Genomic DNA, 19,397 nt, shown 5'->3' on the forward strand with positions numbered 1-19,397 from the left:
GATCACAAATTGAACATGAGTCAACATTGTGATGCAGTTGCTAAAAGGCTAATATCATTCTGGGGTGTATTAATAGGAGTGTTGTATGTAAGACATAGATGGTAATTGTCTTGTTCTGCTCGGTTGTCGCGAGCCCTCAGCTGGAGTTCTGTGTCCAGTTCTGCGTGCCAGACATCAGAAAAAACTGGAGGGTGTCCAGAGGAGAACAACACACAAGAGAAAAGGTTTAGAAAACCTGACCTGTGAGTCAAGATTTTAACAAACATGAGCATGTTTCATCTTGAGAAAAGAAGACACAGCGGTGGAACCTGATAACAGTCTTCAAATATGTTCAGGGCTGCTATAAAGAAGACAGTGATCAATTTTTCTCCGTATCCACTGAAGATAGGACCAGAAGTAATGGGCTTAATCTTCAGCAAGGGAGATTTACGTTAGATATTAGGAAAATCTTTCAGACTCTAAGGAGAGTTAAGCTCTGGACTAGGCTTCCAAAGGAGGTTGTGGAATCCCCATCATGGGAGGTTTTTTTAAGAACAGCTTAGACAATCACCTGTCGGGGATGATCTAGGTTTACTTGGCCTTGGCTCAGCACAGGGGATTGAACTAATTGACTTCTCGAGGTCCCCTCCAACCCAGTGATTCTTTTGTCTGGGCTCTGGAGGGTCTCCTGGGTGTCTGGGAAGCTGCTGGAGATGGAGCGCTGGTGGAGAAGCGGTGAGGAGCATGCAGCAGAGAGCAGCTGCAGCAATGGCTGGTAAGCGAAGTATCTCCCAGTCTCTTTGGAAGCCTGTTTTTCAATGCTGCTGGACCAGGACCCTATTATGTCAGGTGCTGTACAAACCTAAAGCACTGCCTGGAGCCTGATTCTGCTCCCTTACATCATGGCTAACTCTCTGAAGGTCACTGATGCCAGCGAGAGGAGGATGGGGTCTTCAGACAAACACAGGCAAGGGTCTGTCTCCTCCCCAGCGACACTGAGCCAGACTCATCCCTCGTGGAATTGTGGGGAAGCTGATGGGATGGATTGGGCCCAGGCTGAGTGGAGAGTCAGATGTCCCCAGGAGTGCAGCTGGAAGGTTGTTAAGCAAATTAACTCTATTAAAACAAATGATAAGAGTTTAAGCGGGAGCAGTGGCATCCCTATCTCTCCAAATTCATTTGGTGGCTGCCTGTAACAGCACGACCCTAGTGCACTCTCCTGGGGATCCATAGAGTATCAACGGCTAGAGACGGATTAGGGGGCTGGGTTCTGCTCTCACTTGCGATGACATAAATCTGGAGTAAGAGCACTGAAATCCCTAGAGTCCCTCTGGATTTACACTGGTGTAATGGAGGTCAGGATCTGGCCCCTTAGTTCCAGGAGAGGCAATTTCAAGTGCCATCGCCTCCTCAAAAATGTGCAGAAGGAAAAAATAAATTAGCAAAGGGATTTGATTGTTCATTTCTCCGCTAAGCTGGGAGGAAATGAAGCAGAACCAAAATTAAGAAGTGGGAGGGAGGGGGGAACATGCGACATCGCCAGGCCCCATCCTGCCCAGAGTTGCGCTGGGGACACTCTGTGGTGCTGGCCTTGCTTGGGAAGCAGCAGCCTCTGGCCAATGAGCAATAGGTGGGATTGCAGGAGCCGGTATAAATGCTCCAATGAGGTGAGCACTGGAAGTGGATGGATACACTGGAGCAGAGAGAAGAGGGGCTACGTCTGCTCCCCTCTTTCCCAGAGCTGGGCTGGGGGCGTCACTGGGGCTTGTGGTACTAACTGTCAGGTTTATACCAGGCCTGTCTCCATTTTTCTCCTTGTGTCTCTCACCCCTCGGAAATTCACTCTCTGGGATGGAACGGTTTGTCTGGCCAAGTCCCAGTGTGCAGGAGGCTGATGGGGGGCCCAGACCTGTGGACTGACCCCCGGGGTACATTTTAGTGAACTTCCCACAGCTCCCTAATCTCAGCCTTGGACCCACTGAGTAGCTCCCTGGCCGACCCTAACCTGACATATGGATTCACTCCAATGTAGCCTTGCAAACCCCTAGCTTAATCCCCAGAGTCTATCTACCCTGGCCGCACCTGAGCATGGTCCCCCTCAGGCACCACCCAAGCCTAGGATGACCCCAGCCACACCCCAAAATACCTGTGCACTCCCCAGGCACAGCCAAGCCTTGGGTAGGTCCCAGCCCACTCTCTTTGCTGAAGAAATAGGACCACGGTGGAACGGCAGAAGTTCCCTGGAGGCCTTGTCTGCTCCTTGCACCTGGGCTGACCCTGCAGGTATGCATTTATTGGCTTGGCAAAGAAATGCCCTGCCTGTGAGCTCTGGGGGCTGGGGATGCCAACTACACACAACGGTGACCAAGTGAAGCTGCAGCCTTTGTCCCTGGCAGCGATATCTACATCCCCCATGCCAGCACGAACCCTGCTGCTGCTGCCACCTCAAGGACTGGGATCTGGAGCAAATGAAAAGGTTTCTGGCCTGGCCTTTGTACTGTCCGGCTGCAGAGGCGCCATGTGGTTCTCCAGGGGAGTGGTTGGGTTGCCACAAGGCTTTCTTGGGGCATTGTGTGACGGATGGTTGTGTGGAGAGATGGACCCAAGCAGAAGCCCCAGAGCCAAACACCCACAAACGTGGAGAATTTGGAATCTGGATCTAGATCCAAATGTTGTGATTCAGGCCTCTCTGCATTGTGTTGTGATTGACGTACTTGAGTGTGTGTGTGTGTGTGTGTGTGTGTGTGTGTGAGTCCAGTGAGGGCAATCCAGCCTAATTGAAGGGGGCTGCACTGGAGTAGGTCGGCCTCGCTGCACTGAAAGCAGTGGAATCATGCCAGTTTCCATCAGCAGAGGATCTAGCCCTGTCATCACTGCCCTGGCTTCCTTGCTAAATCCCCCTTGCACTTTAAAATGCATAAAGAGCTCTTTGTTTCCCACCCTGGACTGTTGCCTAGTGTTGACTTGCGCTGTCAAACAGCTGCCGTACTCCCCACCAGAAGTGGCTGCTTTTTCTAGCATGGGCAAAACCACCCCTAAAGGAGAGGCTTTTTTTGCAAAGTACTTGGTGATCTCTCCCTGCCAAGGTTGTTCTCCAAAGATCAGTCGGGGTTTCCACCAGGCCTTGCTGGGTTAACTTTCTGCTCCCTTTGCGATTACCCAGCCTTAAACTCCATCCTTATTAACGGCTGCTGGAGGAGACTCAAAGAGGAATTGCAATAGGAGGTCGCCATGGGTCAAACTGCATTCCAGAGGAGATGAGACTCTCACAGTCCAGCAGCTACTTAACCACTGATGGCTCCTATGCCGGGGAAGAGGGGGAGGAAGGTCATTAGTGGCCAGAGATGAGTTTCCACTGGTACCTCCTGCCATTACCTGAGCTGGATGGCAAAGCAATTGCCCAGGATAGAATGTGCATGAAATCTCAGCTAATATCAAACACCTGGGCGTATCCATTGGCAGATGGGTTTTCTCTTCAAAGCAGGAGCCCAGGGGAGGGGTCTGCCCCCCCGTTCGCCATGCTCCCGGCTCTCCACTGCCCTCTTGAGTTGTTTTCACAGTGCTGGTTAGGGCTAGTGAACACAGAGCGAGGCAAACAGGTTTGGGAGGGCATGCGGCCGCGGAAGGGAAATGCAATCGGTACCCTGTGGGCTGGGTGCCAGGACATGCTTTCCTCTGGGACTTGATCAGCCCCCAGGTGCTGGCTGGTAGGGGATTGCTCTGATTCAGTGACCAAATTGCACCAAATGAGGCCAGGCTGGGGCTCACGCTGGGGCAGTGACCACAGCAAACCCTGGAAAATAGCTCCCTGTACCTGTCCGTTGTGAACCTGAGCAGTGTGGTCCCAGTGCTCCAAGCGTGCTCACGGGGCTGGATGTAGGGGGGGTGTCCATGCGTCTCTGTTGCACAGAGTGGTTGGGCTCAGGGTGAGATGAGGATTTCTGCTGAATGCCTCGGGTGGGGCGTAGCGCGGCAGACCAACAACACAGGCCGAGCTGGGAGCAGCCTCCTGCACAGGGGTGGCCGTACCCCCTCCGCGAGGCTGGCAGCTGTGGAAGTGGCTGTTACATAAACAAGCAGCCTCATCGAGTAGCCTGGGCTTGCTTTTAAATTTCCTCCTTATTTATATAGTTCCTCCGAGCCCATCGCAGGAATAACAGCTCTGCCTCGTCTCTGTTCTGGCCGTATCCCCAGCTCTGCAGGTTATTAACCCTTTCGCTCTCTTCCCCCTCTTCATTTGAGGAAATATAGGGCCTGCTTGTCCCCATACCCTGCACCCAGCGGAGTCATTTATACCTGGGTCGAAGGGGTATAAACGGATATGGGATCAGGAATCACTGCTCATTCCCGTGGCTAGAGCATTTCACCCCACCCACCACCACCACCTTTGCACACAAGATGACCTGAGCTGCAAGGCCCCAGAGAATCGGGTCCAGAGACTTCTCTGGCTCAGAAAGACCCGCAGCGCCCGTCAGCCATCTCCTGCATTCAGAGATTTCTCACAGCTGCCCCTCGCTCCGTGGTTCCGGCCCCCTGCTGTTTGCACAAGCGTCAGAGCTGGGCGGCCCTGTAGGGTTCTGAACACGTGCTGGGCACTGTGGGGTTAACTCTGTGCGGCAGGCTCGGGACTGGGCCTGGAGCATTGATTTGTGGCAGCCTGGTGGCTGATTCTCCGCGCTGTGAAATGCCTTCGCACGCATTCTCGCCTGCAGCCCTGAGCTCTGGTTGGGAGCGAAGCAAGACAGGGCCCGGTCAGCCCGTTAAGGAGAGGCTCTCTGGGTCTCGTTTGCCATTGCCCTGCGCTGTGCGCTGTCGTTTACACCAGTGCAAAGGGCGGGAGAGCACTGTGGCTCACGCTGACCGTGCAAGGCAGGGGAGGTCAGACCCACAGGCTGCAGGCTGCATTGGTTGTTCAGGCTGCATTGGTTGTTCAGCAGCTGGCACCCTGGCTTAACTCGGCCCTGAACCACTGACCCAGCAAGGTGCCAGTGGGGAAATCAGTGGAGCTAGGCTAGCTAGGATTTGTGCCAGCTGAGCATCTGGCCCACTGCCCGTCTTGCAGATGCAGCGTAGAACCTCAGCTCTTGCTGGCTTGTGTACAGTGCAGATGGACGGTGCTTGTCCCTTCCTGATGCCCTGCTCACTGGCGAGTTCTCTCACCTCCCCGCTGGTTAACTTGGGCAGGGCGGTAAGGAGGGTCCATCATTCCAGCACTCTCCATCCTTCCTCTTCTCCCATGGGTGCTCTGGATCCCTGTAAAGCCTCGGATTCATTTTCACAACCCAGCCTCTGCCCCAGCCTTGGCCCTGCCTGCTTAGCCAAACTCCCCGTCTCCATCGCCTCTCCTTAGGCATAGCCTTCTGTTAACCCTTTGCGAACAAGAGTTAGACCCTGCCATGCTCTGGACTGGTGCTGTGCTTCTGGGCTATGGAGGTAAGAGCCCCAAATTAGCCAGTCCCACCACATGAGTTTAAAAGCAAGCTCAAGACCTATTTTTACCTGGACTTGCCAGTTCCTTAGCTGTGCCGCCTTTGAATCCTCACTCACACCTTCCTCTCCTCTAGTGGTGAGTTAATGCAGCCCCCTTCCCGACCGCCTCCCCGTGTCTCAGCCCTCCAGAGCCCAGCACCCACAGAACTCCACAGCAAGCCAGCACTGCCCTCCTAATGCCACCGCTGGCTCCCGGTCAATTCAAGTCCCATTCGAAATGGCTCCACTTGGAGCAAATCCCCCACCCCCCGGCTTACGCCGCTGCAAATCTGAAACAATCCTGCTGAGACCAACAGAGATCTACCTTGCTGCCATAGCACAGAATGTCACCCCCGGCTCCTCAAACCAGTGCTCCGATGGCTAAGATCAGGGCTTATCCCCAGCTTAGACTTGCTCCAGCCAACTTAATAAATCTTGTCCCTTTCTTCTCCCTCCCTCCCTCTGCCCATTTAGTACCAGCCTTCTGCAATCCCCTGACTGTAGGTGGGAGAGCCTTCTCCTCTACAGCTTCTGAGCTCTGGAACACCCGCCTGTGTGTCCAGAGGTGGATTAAGGTTTCCTGGGTCCTTGGACAAGAGCAAGTGGGGGGGGGTCCTCTCCCCATCCCCTCCGCCGGCAGTCCTGCCCCTGTTCTGCTCCTTCCTCCTGCAACCCTGCTACACCCACTGCTACACCCCCTACAATTTTGCACCTTCCCCCTGCGGCCCCGCCCCTGGTCCATCCACAGTCCTGCCCCATTCCACCACCACCCCACTGCGGCCTGCAACCCGTTTGCTCCTTTCTCTCCCCCACATTGCAGCCCCAAGATCGGAGAAGCTCTGTCCCCTGTCCACGGCCTAGGGGCTGCAGCAGGGAGTGAGAGCTCCTCCAGCCCTGAGACCTACAGCTCCTCCAGTCCTGGAGTCGCAGCAGGGGCCTGGGCGCTGGGGCTTTCCCCCTCCCCGGTGTTTCTGCCACGGAGCAGGGTCAGGGCGTAGGGGTGCCCATTTTTCCAGGGCCCCCCAGTTGGCTGGGACCCCTGGGCACGGGCCCGTTGACCCATTGGCTAATCCGCCACTGTCTGAGTCTCTACAGCGTCTCACCTCTTTCCAAATCACACCTGGGAACCTCTCTGTCCACCCTCCAAAGCCCTTACTCTCCCTCTGCTAATATTTACTATTTACATCTCACTTGCATTATTTAACCCAGGGGGCACGATACGTGGGGGTGGCTTGCTCAGTTTGAGCTTGTGGTTGGAAATGATACCATGGCTGCTCACACAGACAGGGCCATAAATCTGAGCCAGGCCTCTGTCGTTGTAAATGGAGACGTCAGCCCTGTGGTTTTTTTGTACTTGGGTGTGTTTCGTGGCTGGCGGGGGCTGTGCTGAGGACAGGAGGCCTCACATGACATCCCCTTCAATTTGTCCGTCTAAAGGGGATTCTCTCTGTCCACTGGAGATTGTGCGCATTCTTAGTGAACGGTCAACTGAGTAAGATTGGTGGATATGAGCTAATTGCGCATCATGACTGGTTAATTACAAAAAGAAAAGGAGGACTTGTGGCACCTTAGAGACTAACCAATTTATTTGAGCATGAGCTTTCGTGATCTACAGCTCACTTCATCAGATGTAGCTCACGAAAGCTCATGCTCAAATAAATTGGTTAGTCTCTAAGGTGCCACAAGTCCTCCTTTTCTTTTTGCGAATACAGACTAACACGGCTGTTACTCTGAAACCTGGTTAATTACAGAAGGTCTTGATCGCATTAAGTGTTTTGGTTTGCTTTGGTGCCGTATCGTCATCTCACTCACAGCTCCGATTGGCTCCATACAGAGTCATGACCGCATTCAGGGTTATGATTGGTTTGTTAGGAGTCCTGCTCTCACCAAGTATTCTGATTCGTTAACTAGAGTCTTGATCTCATGTAGTTTTTGGTTTGTTTCTCTAGAGTTCCCCATCTCACCAAGTTTTGTGATTGGTTCATTCCAGATTCCTGATCCACCTTGGGGTTCTGATTGGACTGTTAGGGTTCCTAATTTCACAGTGTGTTTTGTTTGGTTCATTAGGATCCTGATGCCAGAGTGAACTGACTGGGAACCAATGGTCTCCAACCTTTCAGTCCTTTATCTCTTTCCTTTTTCATTCGTGGAATCACGACCTACAGCTGAAGGCCTCATGGTCCACAGCTCCAAAGAGCCACATGGGAGCCAGAACTCCCGGGTTCTATTCCTGGATCTGCCAGCGAGTGGAAAGTTGCATCTTTTAGTGTGTTGCTTTCCCCATCTGCGAAATGGGGATAATAATACTTACCTGCATTGGGGAAGAGCTTTAAGAACCCCAGACATACACAACAGTGCAAGTGCAATGGATTCATTATTAATACATAGCTATTTTAATCCACTTGCAAGGAGGGCCGGGGGTTAGGTGGCTCCTCACCATGTTCCCAGCTCCAGGAGGGAGCAGGGGGCTGGGGAAGAATGGAATACAAGAACAAACTAAAGGAGGCAAATGGCACCAAAAACTTTTTTTTCTTTTCCTTTCATCCTTAATTCTAATTGTTCACATTAATTCAGTCTCCAGCAGGAATGAAGAGCTCCCAGCAGCCTTTAGCCACTCAGATAAGGCTGAGCTGTTTGTTTAGCCCCATCGGGCTTCCCATTACTTGCCTCGCTGCCAAATGCTTCATGCAAACTTTGGGGGGAGTTTTAAGCAATTCTAGCGTGACACGGAGCAAGGGGTTTTGCATTCTTAATTTTCAAAAGTTCTTCTCGGTCCAAGGCTGATTTCCACCCCCCCTCCCCTGCCCATGCACTGCAACCCTGACCAGCCCTGGACCCCCACAGCTTTCCCAGTGAACCCCAATATTAACCCACGGCCTCTGCAAGTCCACTCCTGGGCCCTCCATACCATGCTGTGCTTCTGAGCCCTAACCTACAGTACCCCAGTTCTTACAAGGCAGAGGAGGAGCTTGGGCTGCCGTTGAGATCCCTGCCTCACTCAGCCCAGCTAATGCAGTTAGACAGACAGTCCGGCAGGCAGATGGACTACAACACTCAGCGGGTTCATTAAGATGCCCCCAAGTGAGCAGCTTCTTCAAAGTGAGATTGATAAGGGCAGGGACCAGACACGGGAAGGGCCACCTTGTGCTAAGCCACGGCTGCTCAGAGGCAGAGAAGGGGAGAGCAGGAAAGTGAAAGGCTGAAGATGTGGAGAGAGAGAAGCAGATGAAAGAGAAAACAGGGAAGGGGGAAATAGGAGACAGCCTCCCTCTCTTTATCCCTCTTTTTCCTGTCCTTTCCCCTCTTGGCCTGTCTAGCCAAGCCTGCATCTCCAACTCACCTACTCTCTTCATTCTTTCCTTCCTGGTCTAGTCTGTGCTGGTTCTGATCCGGCCCCCATCAAATCCAATCCCCTCCCAGCCATGCATTCAGCGACACGACTGACGTCTGTCACGTGCAGCATGTTCTTGGCCATCCGCCCCTCTGCGTGTGCGGTGGACTGGTGTGTTTTGGTAGGGTTGCTGCTGAGATTTGTAAATGCCCACGCAGTTCTGTGCTTTTGTCAGAAGAGGTGGGTGGGAGCAGTGCACCTGGCACTGGGTGTGAAGGAGGGGGGGTGAGGTCTGATGATCCTGGGGGAGTTCGTTCTGCTGTCTGGAACCTGCTCCCAAGGCAGCTATGTCTCTTGCCCAGACGAGGTTCACCCTTGTGAGAGAAAGGGCCTGAGGGGTGGAGCTATTCATTACCATCACCCTCATTCTGAAGCTCCTGCATTTCCCTCATCCCACTGTCATTCCCTGTCCTCTTCCTCTGGCTTTCTTTTCTCATTGTCCTCTCTCTCACTCTCTCTCTCTCTCTCTCTCCTGCAAATTTGAGGGCTGCATCGCCCCCTCTCCAAAACTCCCTGACCCCCTCCGTTGTCATGAACTCCTGTGCTGGCTCCAGGACATCCACTTGGCTCTATTTATTTATTTATTCCCCACCCCCCGCAAGCCCTTTCCATACAAAGAGCCTGATTTACAGCTGTAGCAGGAAGCTGATGTTCCCCGCTCGCTACCTGACATCAAGAGAGCCATTTGGGGCCAATTCATCACGGGTATGCCCCAGCCAAAGTGACTGGAAGATTCTTTACAATCGTTGTCCCTGCCACAATCTCTAATGCAGTCCTGGAGATCATATCCCATTGCGTCAGCTGTCTGTTTGAGCATGGCAGTAAGTGAGCTGTCTCAAGGCAGAAATGTTATTTATGAGGTAAGGGGTGTATGGAGAGGGAAAGCGGGGGAGGGAGAGGAGCTGAAGTGACACCGCTCAGGAGGATGAGAGCCGGGCCTTTGCCTTGTGATGACTGCAGTATCCTGCGGCCTGGCTCAGAGTTTTTAAAGAGGGGCCTGCGGAGGCCAGGCGAGATACCAGCTGATGGAGATGCGGGGGTGCCTTGCCAGGTAGAATAAAGGCCCAGGTTAGCATCAAAGCATGTAAAGGGATGGAAGAACAGTGGGGAAATTGAGGGTGGGGTAGCACGTTGGCTCGCTGAGCCTTTTCCGTGCTTGCTGTGATGTCTAGTGCTGACATTCAGAATCCTTTACACTGATGTGATAAGTGTGTTCGTTCTTTGCCGTGTGCCACAGGGACTGATCGCTGGCAATAACTGGGGAGAGGGGACGTCTCTGTGAATCCCATGCAGACCCCATTTGCTCCTTAGTGCAGCAGTCTGGGAGTGGGATTCACGCAGATGTGTTGCTTTCAGAGATCTATCAGAGTTGGCTTTGCGCTAGCAATGGGATGGGTCTTCGGGCATGGGATGGCAGGGTGTCAACCTCACAGCTAAGCAACTGGCGGAGTACCCAGAGCATGGGGGTGACTAATCAATGGGGGAGGCTTTTCCATCCGAGTCAGCACTGAACCCCAGTGCTCCATGTAGGGAGTGTGTTGGATAGATTTTCTTGTGGAGGGGGTATGAATCCAAGGTGCTGACTACACGTGGCCATTGAAGAGCCCCTGGAGTGGATGTGTTTAGGTGTGGCAGAATTTGACAGATAACAGCAATGTCTATTTATAAGCATTTTTTTTTTTTTAGTTTTATCCACTTAAATTTTCACAGTTGGACTAAATTATGGGCAGGGGTCAGAAAGCAGCGAAGGTCAGTAGATGCTGATTTCAACAAGTTAAAACTTTATAACCACTAAAACACAAATTGTTAACATCGCTTGCCAAACTAAGCAAAGTAAATAGCCTCAAATCAAACTCTAACAAGTTCCTCAAGCAGCATTTTCCTTACTTTGCCTATCTGTCAATTTCAAATGTTATTGATAGAAATATTTTTTGTCAGTTTGTGTATATGCAGTGAAATCGACGTTTGCCACAAAAATCAAACCCATCCAAGTCTAAGTATGTTAATTCCAGTGATACAGATACCGTCCAATGTGAGAAGTTACATTCTCCCTGCAATTTCAACAGGGCACAACATTCTGCTTCACTTCCTGTCCTAAGCTGCATTGTTCCTGGGGGCTGTTAAGTAGCTGGTCTCTTCCACCGCAGAGGTAGCTGCTTTTCATCAGTGGAGGGCAGAGGTGAAAGTAAGCCGGTCTGGTATGGCATACCAGCAAGAGCCAGTACGGCATGCCGGACCTGACTGGCTTCCCCAGGCTGGCGCTTTAAAGAGCCCCGGGCTCCCTGCTGCTGGAGCCCCTGGAGCCCACAGCATATAAAATATACCATTATTATTCCATCTGCCCTACAGGGGGAATTCCACTGACTAGCACAGAGCGTCTTCCCTTACGTGAGATGGGCAGAATCTGAATGTTCTCAAGCTGTGAGTAAGCCACAAGGGCTTTGGGGCTGGAAGGCTCTGCAGAGCTGATAGTGTTAACATCCCAGCTAGCGGAAGGTTGTCCGTGGGGTTAGGCCAGTCATTTAGGATTTGGAAAATCCGGGTTCAGTTCTCTGTTCTGCCACAAACTTTCTGTGTGTCCTTGGGGTGATTGCCCTGGGTCCCACCCCATAGACAGGGCTGGCATTATTGGCCCATGTCTCATGCATGTGACAGGCTCAGGTGCTGAGGATATAAATCAGATCACACTTTGCACCTCTGCAGGGAGGAGATAACTACATGGTGCATCCACCAGGGCCACTGCCCCTTGTAATGAGACGCACGCACACACCACTGGGCAGGTCTCCACCCCATTTCCAAGGAAGGCATATGCTCTGCTGTGAGCTGCATCCCTTCCCCAGGGGACCAGGCTCCAGCAGGCCCCTTTTTCCCCCTCCCCTGGATTTTTTCCTTCCTCCATTCCAATTATCTTCCACTTTCATCACTGCCGGAGCTGTAAGTACAAAGTACCAATTAGCTAGTTTTCAAGTTTAATTAGGTTGGAAGGTAGAGCAAATTAAATCCTTTTATCGTACATTTCAAAGCTCTTTCCCATCAAGCCCACGGGATTGGTTTCCTTTGAATGAGGTCCATGTTAGTTGCATTGAGGCCGACTCCAAGTCATGGAGCTCTTCAGCTCCAGGGCCAATGGGAGCCAGGGCAGGGGGTATATGCCCTATCCGACAGCCAGGATATCTGTGCTCCATGGATGCAGGACCCTGACACACACACACACCCTGCTCTGCCCCCAGTCAGTCACTGCTTCCCTGGGATTAATACTTGATAATTAATGATTAATACTTCCCTGGGATTAATAATTCCCTGCTTCCTCTGATACTAAACTTGTCCTCCTGTGAGTCCAGCCAGCTGGCAAAGTACCTGCAGCTGAAGGGTTAACCCTCAGGACCGTAGCCAATGCCCTGGTGGACTGCGAGGAGTTTTTGGTGGGCGCCTGGGGGACCTGTGCTTGGGGGATCTCTAGCCACTAGGAGCGGGGAATGCTGGGGTTTGGCACTGCTGCTCAGCATTGTAGTATCTGAGCACTAGGATTCTGGGAGGACGAGGCCCCCACCCCCAGTGCCCCATAGGTTTCCCCCTGCTGTCGGTTCTGGCTGCAATCCTTAGGACAGACCTGGTTATGGGGAGGCGGGTCCCAGTGGGGGGTCCAGGCCATGGGGAGGGGAGACCTGGGAGAGTGGGGTCAGCAATGCTAAGAGCAGGGAGGCCCTCGGTGGGGAGGATCACGGTACTCGGCAAGGGGGCTGATGAGTGGCGAGGAACCTTGTTCAATCCACGGGAGGCCAGCGAAGGAGGCGTCTGGTGCTTCTCGAGGCAAGGCCCTATGATCGTGGAATCTATGGACCCAAATGGTCAGAAGGGGCCAAGATGGAGCAGTGTCAGTCAATAGAAAACCAGGTCTCTGGAGACCTGGAAGAGACAAGGTCCATCGTGGGGCAGAAGGGTATGCCTTGCAGGGGGAGGGATGGGACAGGGAGATCAAGCAGTGTGCGCAGTGTGGGGGCTGATCTCTCTCCGGGAGCCACAGGATCTGCAGTACATTGGGCCTCTGCTCTGCTGAGTGCTACGCCTGGCGCCATTGCTCCCCAGGCTTCAGATGCTAATGCGTTACGTCTCTGTGTTTGTTCCAGATAAGCCGCTGCCGCAGGGACCCCCAGGGGGCATTATCGGGATCCTGGGGGGCGTAATTGCTGCGGCTCTCATCATCGGCGTGGCCGTCACTGTGTTCATCATCTACAGGCGACAGCAGAAGAGCCGCACGGAGACCGACAATGACCTGTGAGTAGCCTCTGCGTTCCCTCCCGGCTGCACCTCAACCCTGGGCTCCAGCATTCCAGTCCTGGACTGGCCCCACCCCACCTCCTTCCCTGCAGCTCCACTCCTGCTCCCCCAGCCTGAGCTGTGGCTCTCCCTGCTAGATCCCTCCCCTGAGAGCTCTTCTGATGCCCCTCAAGCCTAAACAGCAACGTCCTCTCGGATTCCCGGCCAGAGCCCTCACGCGGGTCACTTGGCCAATGCCCCCGTACCCGAACCTGCAACAGCCACAACAATTCCACTCCTCAGCAGAGAGTGCCAGCCATGATGCCTTTGTCCGAGGTTCGGTGACACGGGATGGCACGCACTAGGGAGAGCAGGGTATGAACCCGTGTGCGGGATCCCGGTCTCCAAAGAGCAAAAGGTGAGGGCTGCTCCTGACTGGCACAAACATACACACCGACACCAGGCACATGGAGGGGTGGGACACCCGCATCGGGGGTTGGACAAAACTGGGCCTCTTTTTAGCTTTGCCAAAGCAAATTGGCCCATTTGAGATTTTTCCAAAATCACAAGCAAAGGGTGGGGGGTTGCAGTAAGTGCTGCCTGAACCCCACAGAGAATGAGGTAAATAAATCTTTGGTGATGGGGGTGGGCGGGTTGGATCAGTGGCCCATTGGCTACCGATCAGGGGTGCCTGCTGGTGGAGAGACAGCCAGGGCTTGCACACTAGAGATTGAACCAGGATTCCCAAGTGCTGCCTAGGGCCCTACTCCCTGGAGACTGAGCTCAGAGTCCCGCATTGCTTCCCCTGGCTTCTCTACCACCTTGTCACCCCAGCTGTGTGTATTTGGGGGCAGATGTTTAAAGAGGAGGCACGACAGGGGAACCTGCAAAATCTGCACCGCCGCCCATTGCGTTACAGGGAGGCCTGCTTGGAAGGCACAAATGCCAGTTCGCTTGTGCCAGCCTGGGTGCAGGGGGCATTGTCTCGCCTGCTTCTCAGTGGAGCAGCCCCTTTCGCCTCTACCTGCTGATGGAGCAGGAGCTCAGAGATCCACCACCCGGCCCCACCCTTGGGTTTGGAGACGCTTGGCCCCTCTCCTCTGCCACAGCCCTTGGGAGTTGATGGAGTGCCTGCTGTCCATGGTGCTGAACTATCCCCCAAACAGGGCGGGAGCAATGTTCCCTCTAATGTTCTTCCCTGCAAATTTTTGACAGGCCGTGTGTGCAAAAAATGTCTTGTGTGCAAATTTTTGTGCTTCTGTGCAAATGTTTGTGGGCGCGGTGTTTCACCGTGTGCGCAGGGTTTCGGGTCCGTGTGCAAACGCACATGCACACAGCTTGGAGGGAACAGTGGGCGGGAGGCAGGGGACATGCCGAGAGGATCCTGCTCCCCAGCCCTGTGGTGGCTGGCCTGGTTGGAGGGAGTGCCCCAAGCTGAGTGTACCCTGGGCAGCCCCTGGGCATGGTCCAGGGCTCTTGGGCAGAGGAGTGAATTATTCTCTTTCATTGTGTGTGTTTCTCTCCCTTCTTCCTGCCGGCTGGTTCTCCCTGAATGATAAATCATCTTTGCTCCTCTCTGCCTTATCACTCAGGGCTGTAGCTCCCCCTCCTAACAGGGCCAAGCCATTACCAGCCCCAAGCATGGTCCTTTCCCAGAGTGGATCCTAGCAAGCGTCTCTCCCCTGCATCTCATACGTGGGAGCTTTCAGGCCCATTTATAAAAATACCTGACTCCCCTCCCCACCTCCAATGCTCTGGCAACATGCAGGGACAGCTCCTGGTTCCCAGCTTCTGGCTCCCATTCACAGCAGAGTTTGTTGTGGATCCTTTTTCAGTTGTTAGAAAGTTTGGAGGAGGGAAAGTTTGTCCTTCGATTGTGTCACTGAGAGATTCTGGGGTAGAAAAGCAGACAAGCCAACCTGCTTTCTCTGCCTCTTCACTCCCCTCCTGATCTCCCCACTTCTCTGGACACCCCACATGTGGTCTCCCTGCAGCTTCCCAGCCTGGCCCCCTCCCATTTCTACTCCTGCCCTCTCTTACTCCCTGATCCCCCTCCCCAGGACTCAGATTAGGGCAAGACACTGAGGCAGTGGTATTCCCCCAAGCTCCAGTGAACAAGGCACCAGAACAAGAGGTGACTCACAATAGAGTGTGCACAGTTTTGAAGTTTGATCCTGATGCACAGCTGGGCTCCTCCAGCGTGGATCCCCTTTCAGCCTCCTCAGTGCAGGCTCCCCCTGTTCACCTCCACCCCAGGCTCTTCTCCCGTGGCAGCTCTCTCTGGCTCCCTGACTATTGGAATGGTTCAAGTCACATTGCTGGGACCTCAACCTGCAATTCAGCCCTGGCCCCATCCTCCCCTAGGTGCTCAGGTTGTTGGCAAGAATCGGGTCTGAGTCCAGGCTCAGGTCCCACTAACTACTTTCAAAATCTGGGGGGGCAGGGATGTGTCTGGGTTTGGGCTCATCTTTGCTTTCAAACACCATTTTGTTCCCCATTCTACTCTCCCTGTGCCCCTTCTTAGCACACTCTGATCACAAGAAGTCTGTAGCCACCTAGGAATTGGTGGTTGCCCCTAAACTACATGGCCAGTCAGACTCCCAACAGGGCATCTCATCTCCCCCTGCACCAGAGATGTGACCCCAGCTCCTTGAGCTAAATGTGACTCTCCATTAGCTACCAGCAGTATGGGGTCTATGACACACAGGCAGGCTGCTCTGATTTTGAAGAGGGCAGTGGTCATACATTCATACCAGGCAGTTCATTACAGTCTGGGTATTACCACAATGTGCTAGCCTGGTATCCCGCATCCCTCTGATGCTGGAGAAGGGAACAACTCCCTGGATCCCACCGGCTGCTGCTCACTGAGGGTCCATTGCCCAGCTATGTCCCCTGAGGCTCAGAGCAGAGGTCTTGGAGCAGAGTGGTTGCTCCAGTGTGTGCTGCACAAACAATTCCACCCCCACCCCCTTTGGAGAAGTTCTTCTCATGCATCCTCTCAGGGAACAGCATCCTCCTTGCTGCTGTATCCTTTCAGAGAGCAAATGCCCCGCCTATCACCCTCAAATCACCCCCTTCCCATTTGCAAAGGGAAAGCACCAAAGAGCTGAAGGGTAAATGGATCTCCCCACTGCCCCCACCACATTGTTGTTACATCCCAGAAAAAATTTTTTGCTCCATTAAATTCTGTTTGAGAGAAGGCACTGGAGGATGACGGGAGTGTGCAGAGAGAGACAGCGGAGTGAAAAGCAGGAGCTGAGACAATAATAACCATGTGGGGTGCAATTGCATGGACTGCATCAGGCCTGCAAAAGAGCCATTTTCAGACCGTTGGTTTCCCACAATGGCCCTCCACAAAGGCAGAAGAAGAGCTACTTTAGCTGAGAAGAGTCATACAATGGAGCAGGCTGAATGCCCTGACCCTGGGGTCAGGCCTTCTCCTGGAGCCCGAGATAACAGAGACATCTCTTCCCCACTCTTCATGCCATCCATCACTGTGTGGTGCCCCACTTTGCATAGAACCATCTAGGAGCTTGATCCAAAGCCCACTGAAGTCACTGGGCATCCTTGCCGCAGTCCGCAACCCCCATTTTCCACCCTGCATCCCCGTCCCAAGCCCTGCTCTGGGCTTGGAATCCACTGGAGTTTGCAGAAAACTACCCCCTGCATCTACTGAAGTTTATAAGGAGAACAAACAAGTATGGAGAGAAAAGGGAGGGGGCAGCCCACTAATTAGAGTGGCAGAATTTAATAAGATTTGTAAAAGGATTAGACACGTGTATGCATATGAGCAGAATCTGCAGAGACAGTCCCTAGGATGGAGATTACAAAGGCTGTCAATCCTCATGCTCCAGGGCAAAAGCTGATCCCCCCATTTGGGATCAGGAATAAATTGCACAGTGTGTGCAATATGAAGATTTTTTGCCAAAGCCTGACGTATCCAACAGTAGCCACTCAGAGACCAGGTACCAGACCAGACAGACCATTGGCTTCCTCTTGATTGGCAGTGCTCACCACAAGCTGCTTCCTGGAATCCAAAGCAACAACTCAAATAGTCCCTGTTGGGATGATTTGGTGCCAGCTCTGAAGTGGGTTTACCCACACCAGCCTGGGGGCCACAATATGAGGCAGAGATTGACCTGGGATTAGAAATGTAGTGTGGACAAAAGAATCCAAGGAGGGTAGGTGAAATATTAGAAGCAGCCCATTTAATTATGTTGACAGTTCAGTGGAAAGCTGAATCGCTGGATCTAGCCATCTCACAGTAGTGCCTAGATGCCCCAGTCAGGATCGAGGCCCTCGTGTTCTAGGTGCTGTACAGACACATGGTCTGTCCCTCCCTGCAAAGCTCACGAGCTAACTTCAGAGAAGACTCAGCTGTGGGTGCAGTGACCAAGAGGGAAGAAGTTGGGGGAGGGGGGTAAGGGCAAAGGGAATGTGTGGAGTCATTGGGGTTACTCCAGATTTACACAGGCAGAAAAGAGAGTGGAATCTGTCCCAGGGTCCCTGCCCCAAGGGATTTAAGGTCTGGGCCAGAACTGTAGTGAAAAGGCAACAGGCAGGGGGGAGAAGGGGGATGCAGTTCTCTGAGAGAGGAGGGAGAGGTGAGTGCTCCTTGCACCTGGGAGCTCTGACTGATCCCTTATTCTGTGACTATGAACATTTCTATGGCTAAATTGCAGAGTGGGTGAAGCAACCTCCAGGGGCTGGTCAGCCCTGACACACGGGCTCCCTTGGGGAAGTGAGCTTCATGGAGATGAAAGCCAGGAACCCAGAAGGAAAGCCCTCCCCGCCCCCCCAATAATGCCCAAGCTACTTGATCCGCATCCACACCCACTGAAGCCAAAGGGAGTTTTGCCATTGAGAGTGGTGCATGTGGGATCGAGCAGATTCCCTGACCCCACAGTCGAACCAACGGCTGCTTTTCTCCCTGCAGAATTGATCTGCCTCCGTCCCACAAACCTGTCCCGCCACCAAAGAGGAAACAGGAGATGAAAAGCCACCTGACGGCAGAAGACATCCAGGTACCTACCCCCAACCTAGCACACCCACTTCCTTTGCCAGCATGGGAGACAGGCCTTCAGCCAGAATTGAGGGTGCCAGGCCTCTGGAGGCACAGAGTGCAGGCTCCAGCCAGCCTTTCGGAATGCCCCATGAAGCAGGTTTGGTGGGAGGAGGGCAGTGGTTTGGGATTATCCTCTCTGTCCAGGATCTCGGCAGCCTTGGAGACTGCAGATTGGACCCAACCTGCACCCTTCTGGGCACGGACAGGTTCTAGGTTGGGCATGGACAGGTTCTAGGTCAGGCAGGGTTCTTCTCGGAAGGATCAGTGCCTTGGTGAACTCCCAGCCTTTGAAGTGTCATGCCTAACCATGGTGAGACAAGGAATGGGGCAGAGAGAGAGCTGGAGAGAGGGACCCTGCAGGGGAGGTCTCATGGTGACTCTGTTCACCTTGCCCGATCCCCTGGGACAGGTGCTGCTCCCCAGATGGGTGGCAGGAAGGGTGAGAATGGTGCTTGCCCTCTTGACCTGTCTTCCCAATTCCAGGTCGTCCACCTAGACAACATGAAGCAGGAGGAAGAGATCCAGAAGCTCCCTCTGCAGACACCGTACTACGACATGGCAGCCAGCGAGCCCTCTCTGTACTCTGACAAGCTGGTAAGGAGGGCATGGTGCCGGCACTGCCAGGGACCTGACTTGGCCCTTGCCCCCCGTTTTCTGCACAGGAACTCCCAATAAGGGATTAGGTCACTCCTCCGTCTGCTGGGGTGGGCGAGGCAGCCTGCTCTCTCGAGCTGTTGGAGGAAAGGAGAGCCCTCTCCTAGACTGAGATGCGAGACCACAGTCTCCATGTTCATCCAGTTCTAGGCCTCCTCGCCCCACAACCGCTGACCCTAGCCTGGCAGGACTCTGCCCTTTCCTCTTCCACTGTGTAACCCCCCTGGCTTTCCATAACTGTGGGTGCATGGGACGTCCCATGGGCTCCTCTCCAAGACACAACCAGCAGCATATGGGGTGGGAATTAGGACTGAAATGTGTGTGGCTGAGTCAAACACCCCCACTCTCTGACCCATCAGTCCCAAGACAGCTTCACCCTGGCCAAATCAGAGTCACAGGGTCCCCTACCCATAAACCCTTCCCTGAGATCATACCATCGTGTGCCTGGAAGGAGTGAGGATCTGCTTGTGGATCCTGGTCCATCCTCTCCTGACTGGGCCTGCCCTGTGCTGCGTGCCTCTTGGGATCCTCATCTCCCCAGGGGGGCTTGGGGCCTGAGGTCCTTAACAGCCTACTAGCAGC

General features: G+C 53.5%; 1 protein-coding gene across 1 annotated transcript in view; it reads left to right on the forward strand.

Annotated features, from left to right (window-relative positions):
* NECTIN1 (nectin cell adhesion molecule 1) overlaps positions 1–19,397 on the forward strand; it is a 149,166-nt gene that overhangs the window by 107,405 nt on the left and 22,364 nt on the right. Inside the window, exons 6-8 of the mRNA XM_077839944.1 lie at positions 12,967–13,114; positions 18,033–18,120; positions 18,645–18,755. Coding sequence (XP_077696070.1) covers positions 12,967–13,114; positions 18,033–18,120; positions 18,645–18,755 — 347 coding nt within the window. The remainder of the gene's footprint in view (positions 1–12,966; positions 13,115–18,032; positions 18,121–18,644; positions 18,756–19,397) is intronic.

The sequence above is a fragment of the Eretmochelys imbricata genome, chromosome 22 (assembly GCF_965152235.1).
Source record: "Eretmochelys imbricata isolate rEreImb1 chromosome 22, rEreImb1.hap1, whole genome shotgun sequence".
NCBI lineage: Eukaryota > Metazoa > Chordata > Testudines > Cheloniidae > Eretmochelys > Eretmochelys imbricata.